The sequence below is a fragment of the Stegodyphus dumicola genome, chromosome 5 (genome assembly GCF_044657685.1).
Source record: "Stegodyphus dumicola isolate Sdum_Otavi_A_Nest chromosome 5, ASM4465768v1".
NCBI classification, from domain to species: Eukaryota; Metazoa; Arthropoda; class Arachnida; order Araneae; family Eresidae; genus Stegodyphus; species Stegodyphus dumicola.
The window spans coordinates 223,506,369-223,527,695 of record NC_140772.1 but is presented as its reverse complement, the minus strand read 5'-3'; the positions used below and the strand labels follow the sequence as shown (position 1 = coordinate 223,527,695).

Below are 21,327 nucleotides of genomic sequence, written 5' to 3'. Positions count from 1 at the left end.
TTTTGGAGAACTTCTGAAAGAACAATGAAAACATAATAGTTGAGTGTTTTACTTCTGATATTAGAATCTTTTCTTAACATTTTTATCTTCCCTTTATTTTCTCTACTTTTCACTAGACACAAGCATAAAATATCAGAAATGCTTCTAATCTTATCATATATGGACAGGCATTATAGAAAGGAATTTTTTTATTAATAAAGAAATTGAAAACTGACAATTTAAACTATTCATCTAATATGTCTTAATGCATCATACACAGGGATGGCACTAGGCATTTTCCCACCTGATACAATCTCTGTGTATTCTAAAATCTGCTGCTTGGTGCCTTTCTAAATTCTGCTTCCAATGCCTGTTCTAAATTCTAAAATTTTTACATTTCCAGATTTTGTTGCTCGATGTGTTATTAAATTCTAAAATTCTTTCTCTATACATTCTAAATGCATTTACACTGGTGTGCAAAAATTAAGGACGAAGTCGAAAAATTAGCATATCAGCTGAACGAAGAGGCAGAGAGAACAGAAAGACCAATCAGGAGATTAACTAAGGTGATGTACGGTAGCACATGCGCAGATATGCAGGAAGACATAATGGGGGAGTGTCTGAGTAGTATAAAGCATGTTGTCGGTGTAAGATCAGTATTTCTGGCAAAGAGATTGCACGTCGTATAGCAGTTAAAATCACACTGAGTTGCTGCCTCAGCGAGAAATGGCGAATAATCAATCTGTTAGACAACATCTGGATGCTTTTACCCGAGGTCGAATCATTGGGAAGTTGGAGGAAGGCCGCTGTGTGACAAGTGTGGCTGCAGAGTTCGGAATTGCTCACAGCATCGTTTCACGACTTTGGAGACAATTTCAAACTACAGGAACAGCTATCCGGGGGTTTAGTAGTGGTCGTACACTAGGAAGCACACCCGCAGATGACCGGTATATTGCCTTACAGGCCAGAAGAAACAGGCGGCAGACAGCGGAAGAAATCGCTAGACACACGACACAGGCGACTGGACGACCGATATCGCGTTTTACCGTGGCCAGAAGACTGCACGGTGGTGGTCTGTTTGCACGACGCCCCATATGGTGTGTACCTCTAACGCCTGCCCATCGGAAAAGGCGTTCTCTGTGGTTCCGGGAACACTGGAATTGGAGAGACAATGAATGGGGACGAGTACTCTTTACAGATGAGAGCAGATTCAGTCTGAGTAGCGATTCTCATCGCATACTCCTCTGGAGAGAGCGGGGAAGTTGCAATCATCCCTCGAACATCATTGAAAGGAACAGGTATGGAGGTGGTGGTGTTCTCGTTTGGGAAGGCATCATGCTTGGTAGTCGTACAGACCTTCACATCTTCGACGCAGGTTCAGTCAACGGGACCCGTTATTGTAACGAGATTCTTCTTCCATATGTGCGTCTTTTTAGTGACGCTATGGGTCCGCAGTTCCTTTTCATGGACGACAATGCACCGTGTCATCGCACAGTAGCTGCCGAACAGCTCTTAGAGAGTGAGGATATTGAACGTATGGATTGGCCGGCACAATCTCCGGATCTCAATCCCCCATCGAGCATGTATGGGATTTTCTAGGAAGACGCTTGGCAGCTCGTACCTTACCACCAGTAACGATTCCGGAGCTTCGATTGGCGCTGCAAGACGAATGGGCAGCAATGCCTCAACAACTCATTGACACCCTCATTCTCAGCAGACGGAAATTCTAAAATGGAAAGAAAACGTGGAAGAAAGAAACTGAATACATTAAGAGAAAGGGAAATTATTTTTCAAAGATATGTACAGATATTATTATGTAAATTACCCAGTTGTTTACAATTTCAGCCTTTATTATAATTTTCCATTTCTATTTTCTCACCAGAATGCAAATCACTTAGTTTTTAAACTGAGGTTTTTGGAGTGTAATACGAGTGTATTTCTGACCTCCACTTGCTCCCTGCATTAGTTCATCCCACCTCTGATAATTTGTAATTATTCGTCGTTACATTACCATTGCCGTAATTTGAATTTGTTATGACGATAAAGTTACTGAGCTTAAAATGTTACAGCTTAAAATGAAATTAAATTGTTATAGTCTTTGATCACTAGTCCATATTTTTAGTTTGAATTGGATTCTTCTTGTTTAATTACATAATCACGAGCTGTCATTGATTTATTTAGCATTATAACATGCCTTTATGTTCTGAGTTCTTTTTAAATAAGAAGCTTATTTAAATCTTTGTAGCTACTTTCAGACATAGCGATAATTTGCTTCACATCTGTCCATTTAGACTGTCCATTAGACATTTAGACTATTTAACTTTTACCAGATCAAGTAAACCCTCATATGTACATTTTGGAGAGGTTGACAGGTTAGGAGCTAAAACACGTAGGAACTAGTGAGAACATTTTCTTGCGTATTGAGACAAAGTTCTAACTGTTAGAAAAGATGCTTAAAGAGAAGGAAATTGATATAAATTAGCCAAAATGTCTGGGAAGGCTTCAAATTAAAAAGACTCATAAATGTTTTGCTCAGTGTTGTTGCTACAAAACATAAATATTTTGTAGCTTTTAATGTATAATTATACTAATATCGTTTAAGATACAATGCCATAAATTACATGTATTTTAAACTGTGAAATTTTATTCGATTGTGATTTAATAGGGCTTTTTTTAACAAATATTGTTAAAAAATTAAACAAATATTGTTAACAAATATTGTTAAAAAATAAATAAAATTTAATAGTGCCCATGTAAATTTATGACTGAGGTTATCTAATATGTAATTTAATTACTTATAACCAGGGCTGTGGAGTCGGTAGGGAAAATGACCAACTCCGACTCTGACTCAGACTCCCAGAATTTTAATAACTCTGACTCCTTCATATATATGTGAACATATATATACACATGGGTACAGCTTATTTTTTTATTAAAAAAGAAGTAATAGATGCTACAAAAAAATTAATGCATAGCAAATTTTTTATATTAATTAGCATTTATTAGGAAATGAAAAAACTGGCATTAGTAATTTCTAAGAAACAGTAAAATTTTGGCAAGATCTTCTTTATTAGAGGACCAAACTTCAGAACTGAGAAGAGTGTTTACACACTGACATGAATAGGAAGAAGAGCTTTTACTGTTAAGGCTACTCTGTCTGGATTCAAGACTTTGTACTATATTTATTTACTAATATGTCAATAAAATAGAAAATAACTATCTATTAATGTATATAGTTTATAAATAAAAATAAATAAATTTGTCATTATTATTATTATTATTTTTTCAATTCACTTTAATTTCATTTCAATTCAAACTGTTCAACAAAAACTGGTGTTGGAGTCCACGTGTTTTTTAGCAATTCCAATTCCGACTCCTTTTACCCCAAAATCTACCCGACTCCGACTCCACAGCCCTGCTTATAACTAACTGGTTACCTTTAAAAATTGTAGCGAGTTATTGTCTTTCATTAACTCTTATTGTGGTCATAAGATAAAACACAAAAATGTAAAAATTTGTGTAAACCTATTTCTTCACCTCTAGTGAGACTTAAAATAATGCAAAACAACTTGTGAGACTTAAAATAATGCAAAACAACTTGTCACGTCTGGTGCCTTAGTAGAGTTTTAGGACCTTAAACTATATTAACTGAGTTACAACCCCTAGAACTTTACAAGAAAATATGACACAAACTGTGTCAGGCAGAGCCCAGCTAACTTTCAGAACTTGCAAACCGGGCTTACATCAGGTCTTTTAGGTTTGTTCTGATCATCAGGTTTCTCTTTAGGCAAGCAAGAGCAATGACAACAGCCAATTTTTTTTTTTTTTTTTTTTTTTTAAATTATGCTGATTGTGATTTTATTCTCACTTTATGCTGCTTGACATAAAATCTACTTACTGAACCCCTATACTGAGCAAGTATGTGACAAAATGAGACATTAAAAAAAAAAAAAAAAAAAAAAAAAAAAAAAAAAAAAAATCAACATAAAGCTAACTGTTAGTAAAACCTAAATAAAATGTCACTTTTCTTTGTTCAAATATGTCCAGTTATTATGAGTGTAAAATATTTAATGCTACTTGATAAATTTCACAAAATTTATTTCATTTTCAAACTTATTCATAATTATGTTTAATAATAATGCATCCGACTTATGGATCTGTTTTATTTTTAGGATGATATTACAAAAGTGAAGTTCAGCATAGATAATATTTTTAATTGAATTTATTCAGTTCACAATTGCTTATAGGTTCTTAATTTTTTCATTAATGGTCCTTAAAAGTACTTAATTTCTATGTGCAGAAATGTGTACAAACGCTGTATATTTTTTATGGCACATTATTTATGTACTTAGAGTTGATAAATTTTCCCTTTTCTCATTTCAATTGCATGAACAGTGACTAGAACAGATCGTTGTATTAGCTGATGGTTTTAACAATGTTGTAACGATAATTTTTAAATCTGAGCAGCAGACTCTATAAAGATTGAAGGTGCTAAAAATCCATACAGTATTACAGTGCCAAGTTTTAAAAAGGTTGCAAAAATTCTGTTTTATCTCTAAGCACACTGTTACGGTTGATTTAAGGCTTTGGTAAGTTCATCAAATCCATACTAGTGTAAAAAATAGGGCAATTCTCATGTATTTCTATGATGATAATATCCTAGGCAGTATACAGCACAATTGGAAGCAGATTTTATTCAACGGAACTGAAAAATGTTCTACCATTCACCATAACTTCCGAGACTTGATTTCTATGATGAAAAACCTGCTTTATGGCAGGCACTTCAAGCCACTACCAAAAATTCTTAAGGGTTTTGGCTGAACTATCAACAGGACAAGGGCTGCCAAAAGCATTCTCTTTCGCATCATTGACAGGAGGTTGTATGCAACACTGACGACTGCATAAAAAACAATACAAATTTGAAATATGCGTATCTTCTATATCCAAAGAATAAATAATTACAAGTGCTTAAATTCCCAATTGTGTTTATAAAATAAAAATGAAACATTGTACCCACCTTCACTTTGATAAATGGATTAGAATTATTTTGAGTGTGGAATGCAGGTTTTTTATGTAAGTTTTGTCATCTTGAAAGTTCACTCATACTGAAACATTTGATAAACTGTATTAATAGGATATAATTTACTTTGAATAATTGTATTGTTAATTCTACTGTGTATTTTAATTTGAATATTTATTTAGTTGTCTGGGTTCACTGTCATTAATATTAAGGAATTTACTTTAGGTTCAGTAACAGTTCTTACCAATGAGAAAGTAGTAGTAATCAAACTGAAAGGAAATGACACATCATATATAAGACAATTTGAAGGATTATATCAGGCAGAAGGTAAGGAATTTATAATTATTTTATATGAAATTTCGAAAAAATCAGCAGTTAAACTATATTATTTTTGGGATGTGATATGTAACTGGAAGTTCTTTATTATTAACTGCATTCTTTATTTTCTGTAGCTTCTTAATGTATTACAATAGTGCATTTGTTTATTATGTCTAATTTTCTGTGTAGAAAAATGTACATGTGGAAGATGAGATAATGGCAGATATATTAAGAATGTATTTTGATAGTATTGCGTATTGGGGTGAGTGAGTGAGAGATTATGGCACAAAACCAAAGATGATTATAGTGCTCCAAACATGAGATGTGATGATTACAATTGATGGAAATTTAAATACAATAAATAAAAACAAGTAGACAAATGTACAAAATCCAGAGGATGAAGTCCTATAAAAACAAGTTAAAAGCACACATTAAAATCCAAGACACAATCTTCACATTAGGTAATAAAAGCCAGTCTCTTTTAAATAATAAAATAAATTACAATTAGCCTCTCTTCCAATTGAATGGTCGAGAGGTAAGTCACAGCTATTAAAATGTTTCTGACGAAGACTATTAAAATATGGACACTCAATTAAAATATGATGGACAGATAAAGAAACATTACAGTTTGAACAAAGAGGCTCATTCTCAGCTTTCAAAAGGTAGTTATGTGTCACTCTAGTGTGACCAATTCTGAGGCGAGTCAAAAGAACTTCCTCCTTATGATTTCCACCAAAATCTCAACGCTCGATTCTAGGCTTTACATTTCTCAACTTGTGCAGCTGAACGTCCCAAATTTGCTGCCATTTTTTTTTTGGACCTATCCCTTGATGACACAGCAGATATCTCTAAAGGCGATAAAGCGACTGGACAGTTCAACAGCAGATTTTGCTGTGATATCTGCAAGCTCATTTCCCTTTATTCCAGCATGTACAGGAACCCAGCAGTACAGGACTTCATATCCTCGATTTGTTAAGTTTATATGAACCTTAAGAACATCCACTACCACAGGATTCTGAGTGTTGGGAAAAGCTTCCGATGATTTAAGAGCACTATATGAGTATGTATAAACTATGAACTTTTTGTGGCAAAGCTTTGAGATGCACAACAGACCATAATATATTGCGATTAGTTCAGATGTTAGGACTGAGAAAGCATGGTGCAGACATCTGCCCTCTATGTAATCTTCAAATACAAATGCCATCCCGACATGATCATTTGACTTGGATCTGTCTGTATATATTGGGTAATAACTGCAATATTTGTACCTGTGCTCAGCGAAGAGTTGTCTGTAAATGATCTCGTTGGTACTTGCCTTCACGTGATGCTTGAAAACATCAAGTAGCTGAATTCATGCATTTTCCCAAGGTGGGATTTCAAAGTTCTGCACTGCTTGGGGTGCATATCAAAGAGAGAAAGTTCCTCAATGACAGGGCGAACTCTTAAAGGAAAGGTAGGAACACAGGATGGACGTGTCTCAAATAATGTGTTACACGCATTATCAAGTAAGCACAGCTTATTAGGATGTTCAGGTTGCGATAAAATATTAAAATACTGCAAAAGGGACAACTGCTCACGCCTCAGATAAAGTGATGGTTTGTTAGAGTCAACATACAGGCTCTGGACAGGAGAAGTTCTGAAAGCTCCTGAACAAATCTTCAGAGCTTGATGGTGAATGGGATCCAGTTTCAACAAAACTGATGACCGAGCGGATCCATAAACAACTGAGCTATAGTCCAGTCTAGAGCGAAAAAGCGCTCTGTAAATGCGAAGCATAGAGCAATGCTCTGCACCCCAGGAGGTGTTCGCCAACATTTAAAAAATATTTAGTGTTTTTAAACACTTCTTTCTCAGGTTTAAAACATTAGAAAGGAAAGTCAATTTTCGGTCGAATGTCACTCCTAAAAATTTTACTTCAGCTGCAACTGGAATAATTGAACCATTCAGATATAACTCAGGCTCAGGATGGAGATGTCGCTTCCTGCAAAAGTGCACGTACAAAGTTTTTTGTTTGGAAAATGTAAATCCCTGTTTTTTGACCATTCTTGGATCTTATTCAGAGCCATCTGCAATTGCCTCTCTATGTATCTCATGTCTGCCCCTCGACAGCTAATCTGTAGATCATCAACATATAGAGATCTCAAGATGGTGGGAAGAAGTTCTTTTAGTACAGAGTTTATTTTTAAAACGAACAGGGTTACATTAAGTACACAGCCTTGAGGCACGACCTCTTCCTGTTCAAAAACATCCAACAAAACAGAGCCAATCCTTACTTGAAAAGTTCTAGTGTTCAAGAAATTCAGAATGAAAATTGGTAGCTTGCCGAGCAAGCCACTCATGTGAAGATCCTGAATTATACCGTATCTCCAAGCCTTATCATAAGCTTTCTCAATGTCAAAAAATACTGAGACAAGGTGACTCCTTCTTCTTACAAAAGCTTTTCGAATGGATGTCTCTAAGAGAAGCAAGCATTTTATCTACGGTAGTTCTCCCCTTTCAAAAACCACTTTGATAAGGCGATATAATATTATTCTTTTCCAAGAAGTAGACTAGGCGGCTGTTTACCATTTTTTCAAACAGCTTGCGTAAGCAACTCGTAAGGGCAATTGGCCGATAGTTGGAGGAATTCCTTGGATCTTTCCCTGGTTTACCAATAGGGATTACAAGAGCTCTCCTCCATGCACTTGGAAAAGTATGCTTCTTCCACACTCTGTTGTAAAGTGTGGGAAGGGCAGTCAGTAACTTACAGGACAGATGCTTTAGCATTTTGTAATTCACACCATCGAGACCCGGAGAAGACCTATGTGTCTGCAACAAAGCTTTCCTTAATTCAAGCATAGTAAAGTCTTTATTATAAGACTCAGATATGGTAGAGTTGAATGGGATGGGATATATCTCAGAGTGCTGCTTGATAGAGAGAAATGCTGGTGAGTAATTTCTGCTGGAAGAAACGGCAGAAAATATCTCACCAATAGTATTCACAATTTCTTCTATGGAGCTAATCACTCGGCCATCTTTTTCCAAAAAGGAAAGTGAGTGGTCTTTATATATTCCGCATGCTTTTCGAACTCTTTCCCAAACCTACTTACTAGAAGTGGAGGATGTTATTGACGACACATGTGAAATCCAAGAATTCCTTTGGCTCTGCGACCTTACTTTTCGTGCATTTGCTTTGGCTCTTTTAAATGGTGTGAGTTTTTGCAGAGTAGGATATCTACGAAAAATACTCCATGCTTTTTTCTGTTTTTTCAGTGCTTCATGACAGTTGCGATTCCAGCATGGTTTCGAATATTTTAGTAGTTTTCCTGATGTTCTAAGAATGGAAAGCATAGCTGTCTGAATAATAGTATTAGTAACTGCTTCAACAGTGTCATCGATATGCACATCTTCTACCATTTCATCTGTGATCTCTCAATGGAAGAGAAGAGTTCCCAGTCTGCCCTATCAAATTCAAATATAAACCGAGGGGATCTTGACATGGGGTTTGCTCCTCTTCGTGCAAGAGATACTAAAATAGGATAGTGATCGCTGTTGTAAAGATCATTTCCCACACTAAAAGTGCAAAATGGCAACAGAGATGGTGAACAGATGGCAAGGTCGAGAGCATGGAATGTCCTTGAAGGCTCATGGAAATAAGTATCCTGCCCATTATTGAGGAGACAAAGGCTATGATCTTCGATCATCTGCTCAATTTGTCTTCCTCGGCAATTTGTATCTTTACTACCCCAGAGTGGACTATGGCCATTAAAATCTCCTATTAAGATAAAAAGCTCAGGCAGCTGCTCTATAAGACCATTTAAATCTTGCTGATCAATGTGCTCATTTGGAGGCAAATACAGAGAAACGACTGAAACAACAATATCAAAATTTGTTTGAGTAGCGACAACTTGGAGGGGTGTCATCAAAGAAAGGAACTTGAAGGATAGTCCAGTGAGGTGAGGAGACCTATACCTCCACTGGCGTGCTCACCTGCAAGGTTATCCTTCCTGACGAAAGAAAAACCTCCGAAGTTTTGCCTGTTGTTCTGGTTTTAGATTTGTACAGGATGATAAGCATTGATTATAGCTTTGATGTCGAGCAAATTTCGGTGGAAACTGCTACAGTTCCATGAGACGAGGGTGGCCATTATGATTGGTTTTTGTTCTTTCTGTGCTGTTGTTTTGTTTTTCGTGGAAGTAGATGCCTAGGTAACTTCTAGAGCCTCTTCTATTTCCATAGTGTCTGAATCAACAGATTCAGATGTCATTCCATCAAAAGAGCTGTACTGTTTCTTTTTTCTGTACTATATGGGTTGCATTTTCTTGTTTCTTGTTGCTTGTAATCTGTTGAGTTTTGTTTGGTGGGGTCTGCATACCAACTGAAGTTTGGGTGGCATCTGTACAGGATGTTTTTAAGAGCACTGGCGTAAGATGTATTTGGTCTAACTTGCGTGCTTTGGACTAATCTTCCTTTTCTGATTTCTGTTTTGGGCACAAGCGAGAAAATGCTGGGTTCTCACCCCTGCAATTTATACACAAAGGCGCAGAGGTACAGTTATCAGAATCATGGCCAATCTGTGAGCATAGGGCACATGTGAGGCTGCAACGACAAGACATCTTAGAATGGCTGAAGCGTTGGCACAGGAAGCATCGCACAGGGTTTGGAATATGAGGTCTTACAGGACAATTTAGGTATCCAGCCTTAATATTCTTAGACATATCAGGCGTGTTGAAGGTAAGGATCACGTGTTTCATATCGATCAACTTACCTTCTTTATGCATCTTGATCCGCTTTGCACCACAGACATATTGGCTAGATAGCTCTCATGCGATCTCTTCTTCGGGAACGCACAGAAGGTCGATTTCCGAGGTTATACCACGACAGTAATTCAAGGTCTTGTGGGCTGTCATGGTGACGTTCGCTTGCCCAAGTTTGGTTGCTTGAAGTAAGGAAGCAGACTGGGTGTCTGAATTCGTATCAACAAGCAAATCTCCAGAGAAAAGACGCTTTATATTTCTGGGCTCACCAATACAAGAATGAATGTACTTATTTATTACAAATGGAGACATCTTTTGCAGCTAGCCAGAAGGACTAGATATAACAATTAAACGGGGATTACTATTAGGATTATTTGCATTTGCATCTGTACATAGTTTTTTAACAGTAGATTTTTCAGAACTAGGTTGAGTGAGTGGAGTGACTTCGAAATCTTTAAGTAAATGTGAGGGTTAGCCATATTGAAAAAGGAACAGATTCGGGTCCGACGGCCCCGCCCACCATGGAGCCGAACAAAGGAACACAGATTCCTGTGTTAGGGCTAACCACACCTATACGCAAACTGAAGCCCCACAGTCGGCTTTCCCAAAAGCAGGTACTCCTGAGAGCTTATCCCCAAGCCACTGACACAAGGACTAGTGACCAGCCGATTGACACCTGTGAGGACGACTAAGGTGCCTCCCGTTTAGCTGAAGCAGAGCCCAAATTAGTGTGTTGGGGACAGTACCTCACCCCTCAACTACCAGGACCCTCCTTTCCAGCGACACAGGTCTCCCCACACGGCAAACACGTGGGCAGTTTTCTCGCCGCTCGAAAACTAGAGACAAGGCTGTTCCAATCTCTCGTGACATGCCCCAAACTCCGAAGAGAGAAACCACAAGGGAGAATTGAAGGAAAAAAGTTCTAGCCAAGAGGAGAGGAGACGGAAAAGAGGATAAATCACTGGGGTTCCAGGATCATGACACCCGTCTCACCAAGAAGATGATCGATCCCCTGTAGGGCTAGGGTACCTCGGGATTGCCACACCCGTACTCACAAAAGTGAGCCTCTGAGGGGTATTGCATATTGGTGTTATTAAAAAAAGAAAATTAAATGTGCCACTAAATCTTATTGAAAGTACGAGTAATTTTTAATTGTTTGATTATTTTTATACCCCCCTAAAAAAAGAGATGTTATTTTTTAATGTTTTAAATTACTGGAAAATTGAAGTTTTTTAAACTGAATTCAGTTTGTGTGCATTAGTCAGGCAGACAAACAGAATCTTATCATCCTATTTGTTCTGTTTTTATGAATCAGAATTCATTCGGACTAATTTATTACAGAAAGATGCATATTCTTGTAAGAGTACATTCTGAAGAAAATTGACTTGCATTAATATTATAGATTGGAGAAAATCATTAAGTGGCAAAACAACTGAATCACTGTAAATGTAACTTCGAAAAAATTCTACGTCTCATTTTTTTAGCTATGTGACCTGTTTAGTTTTATTAGAGAAAAAATTCCATATATGAATAATAATGATGTGGAATTGAAATATTCAAAAATAGCTGACTGAAATGAACTTAAAATATTGATGTTATTATATGGCAAATGACAGGAACTTAAAAATCGTATTTAAGATGAACTTTGTTTATGATTATGTAATTTAAATACTGAAATGAAAAAATATTGATAGTAATATACGGCAAATAAAGGCAACTTAAAAATCGTATTTAAAAAATCCTTTTTTGGATGATAAATTTCATGTAAATTGCATTTTTATGGTTAAATGTTATTGGGTCATCTGGAAAGACTTGCATTTTTTTCAAATTGAAGCATGCTTAACATCTAATTATTTTGTTACTTTAGATAAGGGCTAACCTTGATTAAAGCAGATGTTTAAGCATTGTCTTTACTGCTTGTATTGTGTAATTCTAATAGTTGTTGTAGCATAATTTTTGTTTCAGTGCGGTGCTAACTAATAGAAAACTATAAAGTTCATTTTGTCATATGGCCTTTTACTTTAAAAAGACGAAAGCATGTGAGTCAGACTGTTCATAAAATATGTGCTATATAATGGGCATTTTCTGATAACACGGTTTGAATCGGGTTGAGAAGTATGGAAATTGATTGGACGACTCTCTCTAAACATGGGCCTTAACAATTGAGCTATCATTCAAAATCCATCTTATACAATTCAGAAACTATGACGCAGACTAACTATTCCAAAATGTACAGTACATTATTATTTGAAAAAGATTGAGTGTGTAAGTTTTACAGTGTATGGGTCCCGCATACTTTAACAGAACAGAATATGTTTGCTTGAGTTTCATCATGTTTATCATCTTTGCAGAAAAGAAATAAAAGAGGTTCCTGTTTTGAAGTAATTGATTACCTGAGATGTGAAGTGGATATTACAATAATGTTACAAGAACAACAACATGGGGGGGGGGTAATCCGAAAGAACCTCCTTTAGTAACATCGAGAAGAGTATACAATTCAGAAACTATGACGCAGACTAACTATTCCAAAATGTACAGTACATTATTATTTGAAAAAGATTGAGTGTGTAAGTTTTACAGTGTATGGGTCCCGCATACTTTAACAGAACAGAATATGTTTGCTTGAGTTTCATCATGTTTATCATCTTTGCAGAAAAGAAATAAAAGAGGTTCCTGTTTTGAAGTAATTGATTACCTGAGATGTGAAGTGGATATTACAATAATGTTACAAGAACAACAACATGGGGGGTAATCCGAAAGAACCTCCTTTAGTAACATCGAGAAGAGTATTGCAAGCCTTTCATTTAATGAGTATTAAACAAAGACTTTTCAAGTATGGCTAGAATGCATTATACCCCACCCTCCATATTCATTAGATCTTGAATTTCCATGTCTTCAAGTCGCTAAAAAATTATCTTAATAGCTTAGAGCTCAGTTCTGTGAAGACTGTCAAACAGCACCTCGAACTTCTTTACCAATAATAATTAATAATATTTTTAAATACATTTGAATATTTTTTAAATAACATTTTTGAAAAGGAATTTTCCAACTAAAGGAGAGATGACAAGAAGTTATAAAACAAAGTGATGTTTATGTGATTCAATGAAATTTTCAAGTGTTTTTTGCATTGCTTCATTTATAGTTATTATAAAAAAAAAAATCTTATGTGTACCCCACGACTTCCTTGTACATAATATTAAATTATATGCATTTTTTCTTGCATTTCATTTAAACTTTATTGGATTGAATTAAATCTACTTCGTTGATAGCGCATAAACCACAATAGAATAAATGCACTCTTTAAAGTTCACTATATTTTTTTACCATAGTGACACTCTGGTGCTAGGTTCACTTAACACGTTACATTTCGTTCATATTATAACTCAGAATGCATATAAATTTATATCATTTGAAGAATTATCTAATCGTTGCCACATGTTCTATTCAAATACTATAATAAATCTAAAATGATGTTTAAAAGAAATTAAGCAAACAAAACAAAAAAAGAAACAGTTTTTCACAGACGATTCAGTATTTCACATTCAATTAATTCAGTTCTCACTTCCCGACAAGGCAAAAATACATAAAAACTCAAAATATCTATATTAAAAATTACGAAGTAAATCTTAACCCATTAACGGTTTTACCCGGATTTTCTCGTTCTTTTATGCAGGTCTCTTAACGGTTCGTTACGGATTATTGTTAGTTTAAATGTACCCTCGAAAACGGACAGTCCCGTGTTTTTGTATTATCGAAAAAACACGCCAAAAAGGACTAGCCTGTATTTTTGTATGTCTTCCAACCCCCAGTGCCTAAGGGGACAACGGTCCATGCAATCCTGACGACAATGGGTAATGGCTGTCATTAGCGTGGGGAGAAATCTGCTTGATGTTTTGGGATAAAGGCCTTACACTGACTCTAAAGAAACAAATTTATTACCAGTTACAAAGTGGATGCATATATAAAGGGATTTAAGGATTTCCGTTTTAGAGCAGTTATTGAATAAAAAATAGAATTTTTTACAAAATGAACGTTTACCTATAAGAGCATTAATGAATTAAAACGAGAAAAATAAAAGTAATAAATGCAAACATAAAAATCTGAAAATGCAAATCTTTCAGATTTTACATTAGGCCCAAAGGGCGTTTTTTTAACGGTTTGTGGGTTACCTTTATTTTTAAATATCATGTTCTTCGCACTTAAACCATAAAACTTCAGTTAAACAGCAATACCGCAAAATAAATTTTAAATGAGCATATCTTTAGAATTTCCGAAACATAGTCTCGCCCGTTGAAGATAATTTTTTATATTATTATTTTAATACAGTGTTGCCTTTGCTCGCTTTAAAATCGTTGAGTTTCTTAATAAAAAATTCATTGAAGTTTTACGAAATATGAAACATATAATAAAACAAATTCCAAATCTCGGCTTCGAGATACCCATATTCGGATGGAAATGTACGTTACTCAAAATTGGATGGGTCTAAGTACCGTTGTTTTATCACAATGCGAGAAACATACATATATTTATGCAGATTATTCAGTATTTAATTTCAAGGCAGATAGCCCTCGAGTGCTCTGCCGTAATCTAATAAACCAAAACCATTATTTAATTTCTTTAAATATAATACAGGGCTGTAATATGTGGTAGCAACAGTTTGAAAAGTGATCTGACATAGTTTTCAACGGAAAATGAAAAAATGAAGTTAATAGACCTTCTCGGCTAACGCCCTTTGTTTTAAAAATAATGTATCGTGTAATTTAATGGGAATACGAGATTAAATAATTCTCTTTAAAAAATTCTTCTACAAATTTATATCACGAATAATAAAAACGTGAGGCTGTCTTGATAAATTTATAAATATTATACATCTGACAATGCGATTCAATTATTTGATTTCGTAATTTAAGAACCTATGATTCTTTTTATAAAACTGTACAGGAATTTAGCAAAGAAGCTATTAAGTAATCCCTTATTACCATTAATCTATGCGATAAATTATTATTATTATTACTACTTTTGGTTCAGTCTTTTACTTCCAAGTATCCTTTTACCTCAAATAATCGAAAAAATATATAAATTTAAAACAAAATTCGCCCCCGAATCAGAAATTAGGTTACAAATTTCATGCAAATTTTATTTCAAAAGCTATTTTACGCTCTGTAAAATGATGCAAACTTAAAAATTTAAGATTTTTAGTTTATTCTTAAATGGAAATATGCGCAAAAAATTTCTTCGACATTAAATTTTAAAAACTCTAAATCGAATTATTATCATCCGTAAACGGTGTGTGTACAAAATTTGAATTCAATAGCTTATCGATAAGTAGTTCAAAAATCGACGACGAGCTTTTGATTAAACACCGTGAATGAACTGAATACAATTTTTGGAACAGCTCTATTTTTAAGCACTTTGGAAAGATCGGTAAGTTGTTGATATAGCATAACCGTTATTTTTATAACATTCTTGGCATTATGAAACGTGTAAGTGATATTCATAAGCGATTCTGACAGTTCTGTTCATTTGTCAAAGTGGCTGCTTTTGAAAATATTGTGAAGCTCACTCGATGTGCTCCACTATCTATGATACTCATTAAAGATATTTAATTATGTTTTATTTCTATACAGAAATACTGGTAAAATTAAGAGGTCAAATATTTAATTATTTGAGTTATATAACTACTTATACTGTCTCATGAAATTTTGAGTCATTTTGTAAAAATAATCTTTTCTTTAAAATTCCTTTTTCCCCCTTACCCCCTATGCTTCATGACTTTATTACTATTCTGATGAATGGAAGGTTTTTAGAGACATTACATTTTTTTTTTTAACAGCAAGAGACATGAAAAATGAGCAATGCCTTACCCGGGACGCGAACCACGGACTTCTCGAATGCGCGCCGAGCGTACTGAGACCATGAAGGCATCCTAAAAGGGCGGGAGAAAATACCGTATATTCACTCACCCCCCCCCTTTAAAGGGTGACTGGGGATTAGGGGACCGAATCGCCAAATCCTTGCGACGGAGAATCATCATCCACCACCTTTTTTGGTTTGGGTGCCACTATAGAAACATTAGGTTATTTCGAAGCAGGACATGGGAAATAGGAGCAATGCCTTCGCCGGCACTCGAACCACCAACCTCTCGAATACACGCCGTGCGTGCTGACCATTTCACCACGAAGGTATGCTAAGAAGGCGGAAGAAAATACCTTATAGGTTATGAAAACCAAAAGTTGTGTAGGTAGTCACAAATCTAACTAATAAATGCTCTACAAATACAACTTTTAATATTTTAGCAGAATTTTTTGGAAACGTATTTATATAGATTGTTTTAGAAATCGACACAGTTTGATGCCAGTTTAGAGGAGGGGTTGTTTATGAGCGTATTAAAAATGCTTTTCCCACTCAAAATGTTAACTACTTTAAAATAATAATTCATAATCGCACTGAATCTGATGTTTAAAATTATTTCCCGTGAGATTTCTTTAAAAAGAAAGAATTACAATTGTTTTTAATGCAGAAAATTTAATGGAATTGGCATCTGCGCAAGAGGTCGGAAACTATCAGAGAGGACTTTCTAAGGAAAACTAGATTTCCTTCACATTGAACGCAGAAAACTTTCACCGAACAAGCGTGTTCACCAGGATTTTTAACGAGAAAAGTCTCATATTCATGTTATATATAGGGGAAAACATGGAAAAATACCATTCAGCCATCGTATTCGTTCGTCAGGGTGTAAATCGAACTACCAGTATTTACCGGCCACTAATATGGCCGTAGTTGAATAGGGGAAATAACTGTTGGATTGTAAGGCATCTAAATTAAGAAATTAAAAAAAAAATCACTTCTGAGGTAATCTTAAACCTAAACTAAGTTTTTTATTATAATTATGAAAGAGTTCAACTCATTTGTTAATTTTCAGATCGTTAAAATTAGTGTGGCTTTAATGAATGATTATTTAGACCTGTTAAAGGAAGAAAATACATCAAAAGTTTCCTTTAAAATATCAGGAATTATTGAAAAATCTTCTGTAATTTATAAACGAGAAAACATATTTAACCAGATTTTACATGTGTGAAAAAATAATGAATTTTGATCTTCCCTAGTAGAGACATTTGTAATTATATTTCTAGTTCAAAATTCAAAGTGAGAAATCTAGGTGCCTGAAACCAGAGAACACTATCGATTCTTCTTGGCTTCTATTTTCAGCGACGAAATAGATCAACTGCATGGAATTTCTCAACATGTAAACTAAATGCGTGTAAGTGTTTCTTAGAAAGCTCGTCGGAAATACCTTTATCTTGGTAGATAGATATCGTGTGCTTTAGTAAATTTAGTAAATCTAAACACAGGGCCGACAGTACTATGTTTGAGGCCTTTCTCTAACGTAGTCGAATAGTGTATCGAATAGTCGAACAATGAAATCACCCTACATCGCCCTCTTTTACTTACTTTTATACTTTTATCTCAATATTATATATTGCATCCACAAAAATTTCTCTAAATGTTATTTGGATTCGAAAGCCATTTTATGCTTAAATACATCTTTCCAGATGTTTGTCTTTTACTCACTGAGAGTCAATGCTTCTTGAAGATGTCAGTTCATGAATGAAAAATTATTTCTTGCTTTTCCGGTTTCCCCTAACCGTTTCCACAAAGGCCGAACCTTTGGGCAAAAACAGCCCTCCTATGATGTTAATTCCTCAGTAAAAGAGAAAGCACTGAACGGGGTAAAGTAGTAGAAATCTTGACTTTCCTTTTCATTCAAAATTCAAACATTCCCAAAATCTACTATAAAAGATATACTCCCTAAGGTATAAAATTTTTGTGTAATGAAATTATAAAATGCAATATATATATATATGCATTATAATATATACATATGCTAAAATATGAATGCATATATATATATCATTGATTATATATATATATATATATCATTGATGACATATATATATCAATTAAACCTTTAGACACACTCACACACATACATAATCAGATATATTACATATATAGAATCACGTAGTATCAGTAGGTGAAAGAAGAAAATAAATCCTACTGGTGAAAGATTGCTGAAGAAATTCAAAGCATAATGAAAGTTTCTTTTATCTTGGAATCAAAGAACTTTTTTATCGCTTTAGTTTTTGGGAGACTATTAGATTAAAATGTAATAAATAAATAAGTATATGGAAGAAAAATAAATCTTTAAAGGAAGAAAAAGGAAAAATAGAACCAAACAATCAAATCATTTTCAGCATTAAAACCAATTTTAAATGTGACAGTATATTTTCCTGCTGATACGAAAACTTAAGAAAATATACAGAAATCTGCATTGTTTCACCTGTCAATATATGACAAATGGAATAACGATACAAGAAAAAGTAAATTTGAAAAATTTGCGAAAGCGGAATAATTTCGAATGCTGCACAAACAGAAAGATACCATGCAGATACATTGGATTTTTTTCGAAGCAAGAAATGCGAAAATTCAGCAGTGCCCTCTTTGTGCTTCTAATAAGGAGGTCTTCCAAATTCTAGCTGGAAGGACTTCCATTTATAACAAGATAGTGAGAATGGCATAATTCCTTATTATTTGTTTTCATTTAAAGGGCGAGAGAGAAGAAGCACGAGGCACTGTCGGAATAATTCATGTGTTAACGAATTATCGTCTGACATGTTTTCGTTGGGGTGCCATTGAAGAGACATAGCGTTTTTATGAGGGGGGGGGAAACACGAAAAATCCGTTATCCTATCTGCGGAATACAAACCACAGGCATTCCGACTGATAGTCCGATCTACTATCACTTACACCCCCGAGTTCAAATTCTAGCTGGAAGAAGCTCCATTGAGCAATTTCCAGTTCAAAGAAGAATGAGATAATTTCTCATAATCAATACGGATATATAACTGATGATTCTAAAATTCTATTATCATTAAGACTCAAAAAAATACACGATTTAATTCCTTTTCATACATTTTAAAAGAAGTTAAATTTTTCAGAGAGTTACTATAAAATATTTATTAGAATGTCAAATTTAAGCATTTCAATTATTTTTACAATAAAGAATAAATTTTATATTTATATAATAAAGAAAAATCGTTAATAATATCACTCTGATTTTAGTGGAGATATTTTAAGAAATAAATAAGTGAAAGCTGGAGGAAGAAAAACTATTTCAAGTTATATGTTTATCTTAAAAGTAACGAGAGAAAAACTATGTTAAAAGAAAAGGTACGCATATCGAAATTGTTTCCTGTACTGCTGACAAATTGTTATATGGCATGCATACTATAATGTTCATGAATAATTGACTGCTACTAGATTAATACAGGCATAGCATATTTCTAGGGACTGATTTGCTGTAATTTCCAATTTGATTTTTGCATACTTTTATATTTAGGACACTAATTACATCACACTGAAGATTACTCAATGCAATAATTCCATTGCAGTTTTATAGAAATTTATAAAATTTTGAGTTTCAATAAACAAATATATAATATTTCGATGACTCAGCAGGTAACATAATTTATTATCTTTCAAGTTTTTTTCGAAAGCACCTCGGCAGATATAGAATCAGCCGCAGACTGTACTAACTTTAACAAGCGGCAGTATCTGAGTGTTCACATTTCTGTTTATAACTGCAATAAGAACAAGTATAAGTTTGAAAAGTTTACCAATGGCTATGTGGATAAAAGAGATGATCATAAGTATTTTGACCTGGTTTTGGTTTCTGGTCAATATGTTGGCTGTAGGGAAGATTTCGTGATTTTTTCCATGTGAACTAGTTTTCTTTATAAATTCCTCTAAGTCTTTCGTTAAGTACATACAAAGTTGCTACATTAAACATTATACTAATGTTTACATAGGTAAACATTTTAAAAGCGACTAGCGTAAAGAAAGATTATTTAAATTATGTTTTTTAAAATGCAAATTCAGAACACTGAAAACCAAACAGTAAACATTATAAGACTAATTTAATAATCTTTGGTTTGGTTTACTTGAAAACTTTACTTAAAAAACGTTGAAATTTACAATGTTTACAACAAACTATTATTCTGCCATATTCATCGATTGCGTTAATCAAAATCTAAAATTATTTAACGTAAAATGTAATTATACGAAAATTATGTAAAATGAGAATTTTTTCCCACGATATCTGTAGTTTACAATGGCTAGAAAAAAAGATAGCTCTAGATAATGAGTATTTCTAGAATGAAAAAACTCTATTGACTAGAAATAGTCTTTGGAGACCTTAGTGTCAGTTAGCCTGCGGAGGTCAGGTTCCCTTCCAAAAAAAAGTAAAACTGTTTAAAATGCATATAGTTTAATGCTTCCTGTTTTATTTGGAATAATATTTCAAAAATAAAACTCGTGTTGGTTACGAACCAAGCAATTCTTAATGGGATAAAGAGCCGTACTTTGATAATGCTAGGATCATGCATTCAGTTTTCATCGTTTTAATAAAGTCCATTATGATACTTATGCTGGTAATTATAAACTACATTTACGGATACAGAAGTATGATTAATACACTAATATCACAGAATATAAGCTTTTTATGCTCTTACAAGTTTTGTCAAGATACCAATTTTTAGTTCATATACAAGTCGTAAATTCCCTAGCCAGATTCCTTTTTTATATAAATAGATGCATAGAGGAGAAAATGGAACAGTTAATTATATTTTTTATTCTTTTTCAAAATTTAATTCTTTTAGATATAATTTTTAACGATAAACGATATTCTGTTAAGTTATAATACAAAAATTATTACTAATAATAATTTATATCCTAATATTTATATCCTAATTTAATAATATTTATATCACTCAAAACAGAATTGGAAAACTCATTCAAATCATATTTAATCAAAATATTTTACGAAGTTATGGGAAAAAGGAATTTTGGGGTTTGTTTGATTTTTAACGGTGAATTCAATCATTAATCTATTTTTATCACAGTAAATTATTAATTATCTATTTTTACCGTGTTTCCTCATTCATAAAACATTAGCAAAATAATTTACTAAATAATTCATAGATGTAATAGTATTCTTGTTTATCTTTTGTTGTATGACTAAAAATAAATAAAAAAAGCGGCTGGTATTCAATATTATTTTATTTAATTACAAATACTTGGCTATTGGTACTCAAGACATAGTCTTTCCATATTATCACTTTTCTATTAGGCCTTGAAATTATGTTAACGACCTAATAGAATTCGGAAAATCCTATGATTGCATAAAACTGCGGGAGGTGCTAATAATGACAAATT

At 34.0% G+C, this 21,327-nt stretch overlaps 1 protein-coding gene across 4 annotated transcripts in view; it reads left to right on the top strand.

Annotated features, from left to right (window-relative positions):
* The window catches only part of LOC118197823 (cubilin-like), a 129,951-nt gene that overhangs the window by 32,282 nt on the left and 76,342 nt on the right, over positions 1 to 21,327 (top strand). For all 4 annotated transcript variants that reach the window (XM_085817715.1, XM_085817714.1, XM_085817716.1 and 1 more), the window contains one exon: positions 5,225 to 5,326. In XM_085817715.1, the coding sequence (XP_085673841.1) occupies positions 5,225 to 5,326 (102 nt within the window). The remainder of the gene's footprint in view (positions 1 to 5,224; positions 5,327 to 21,327) is intronic.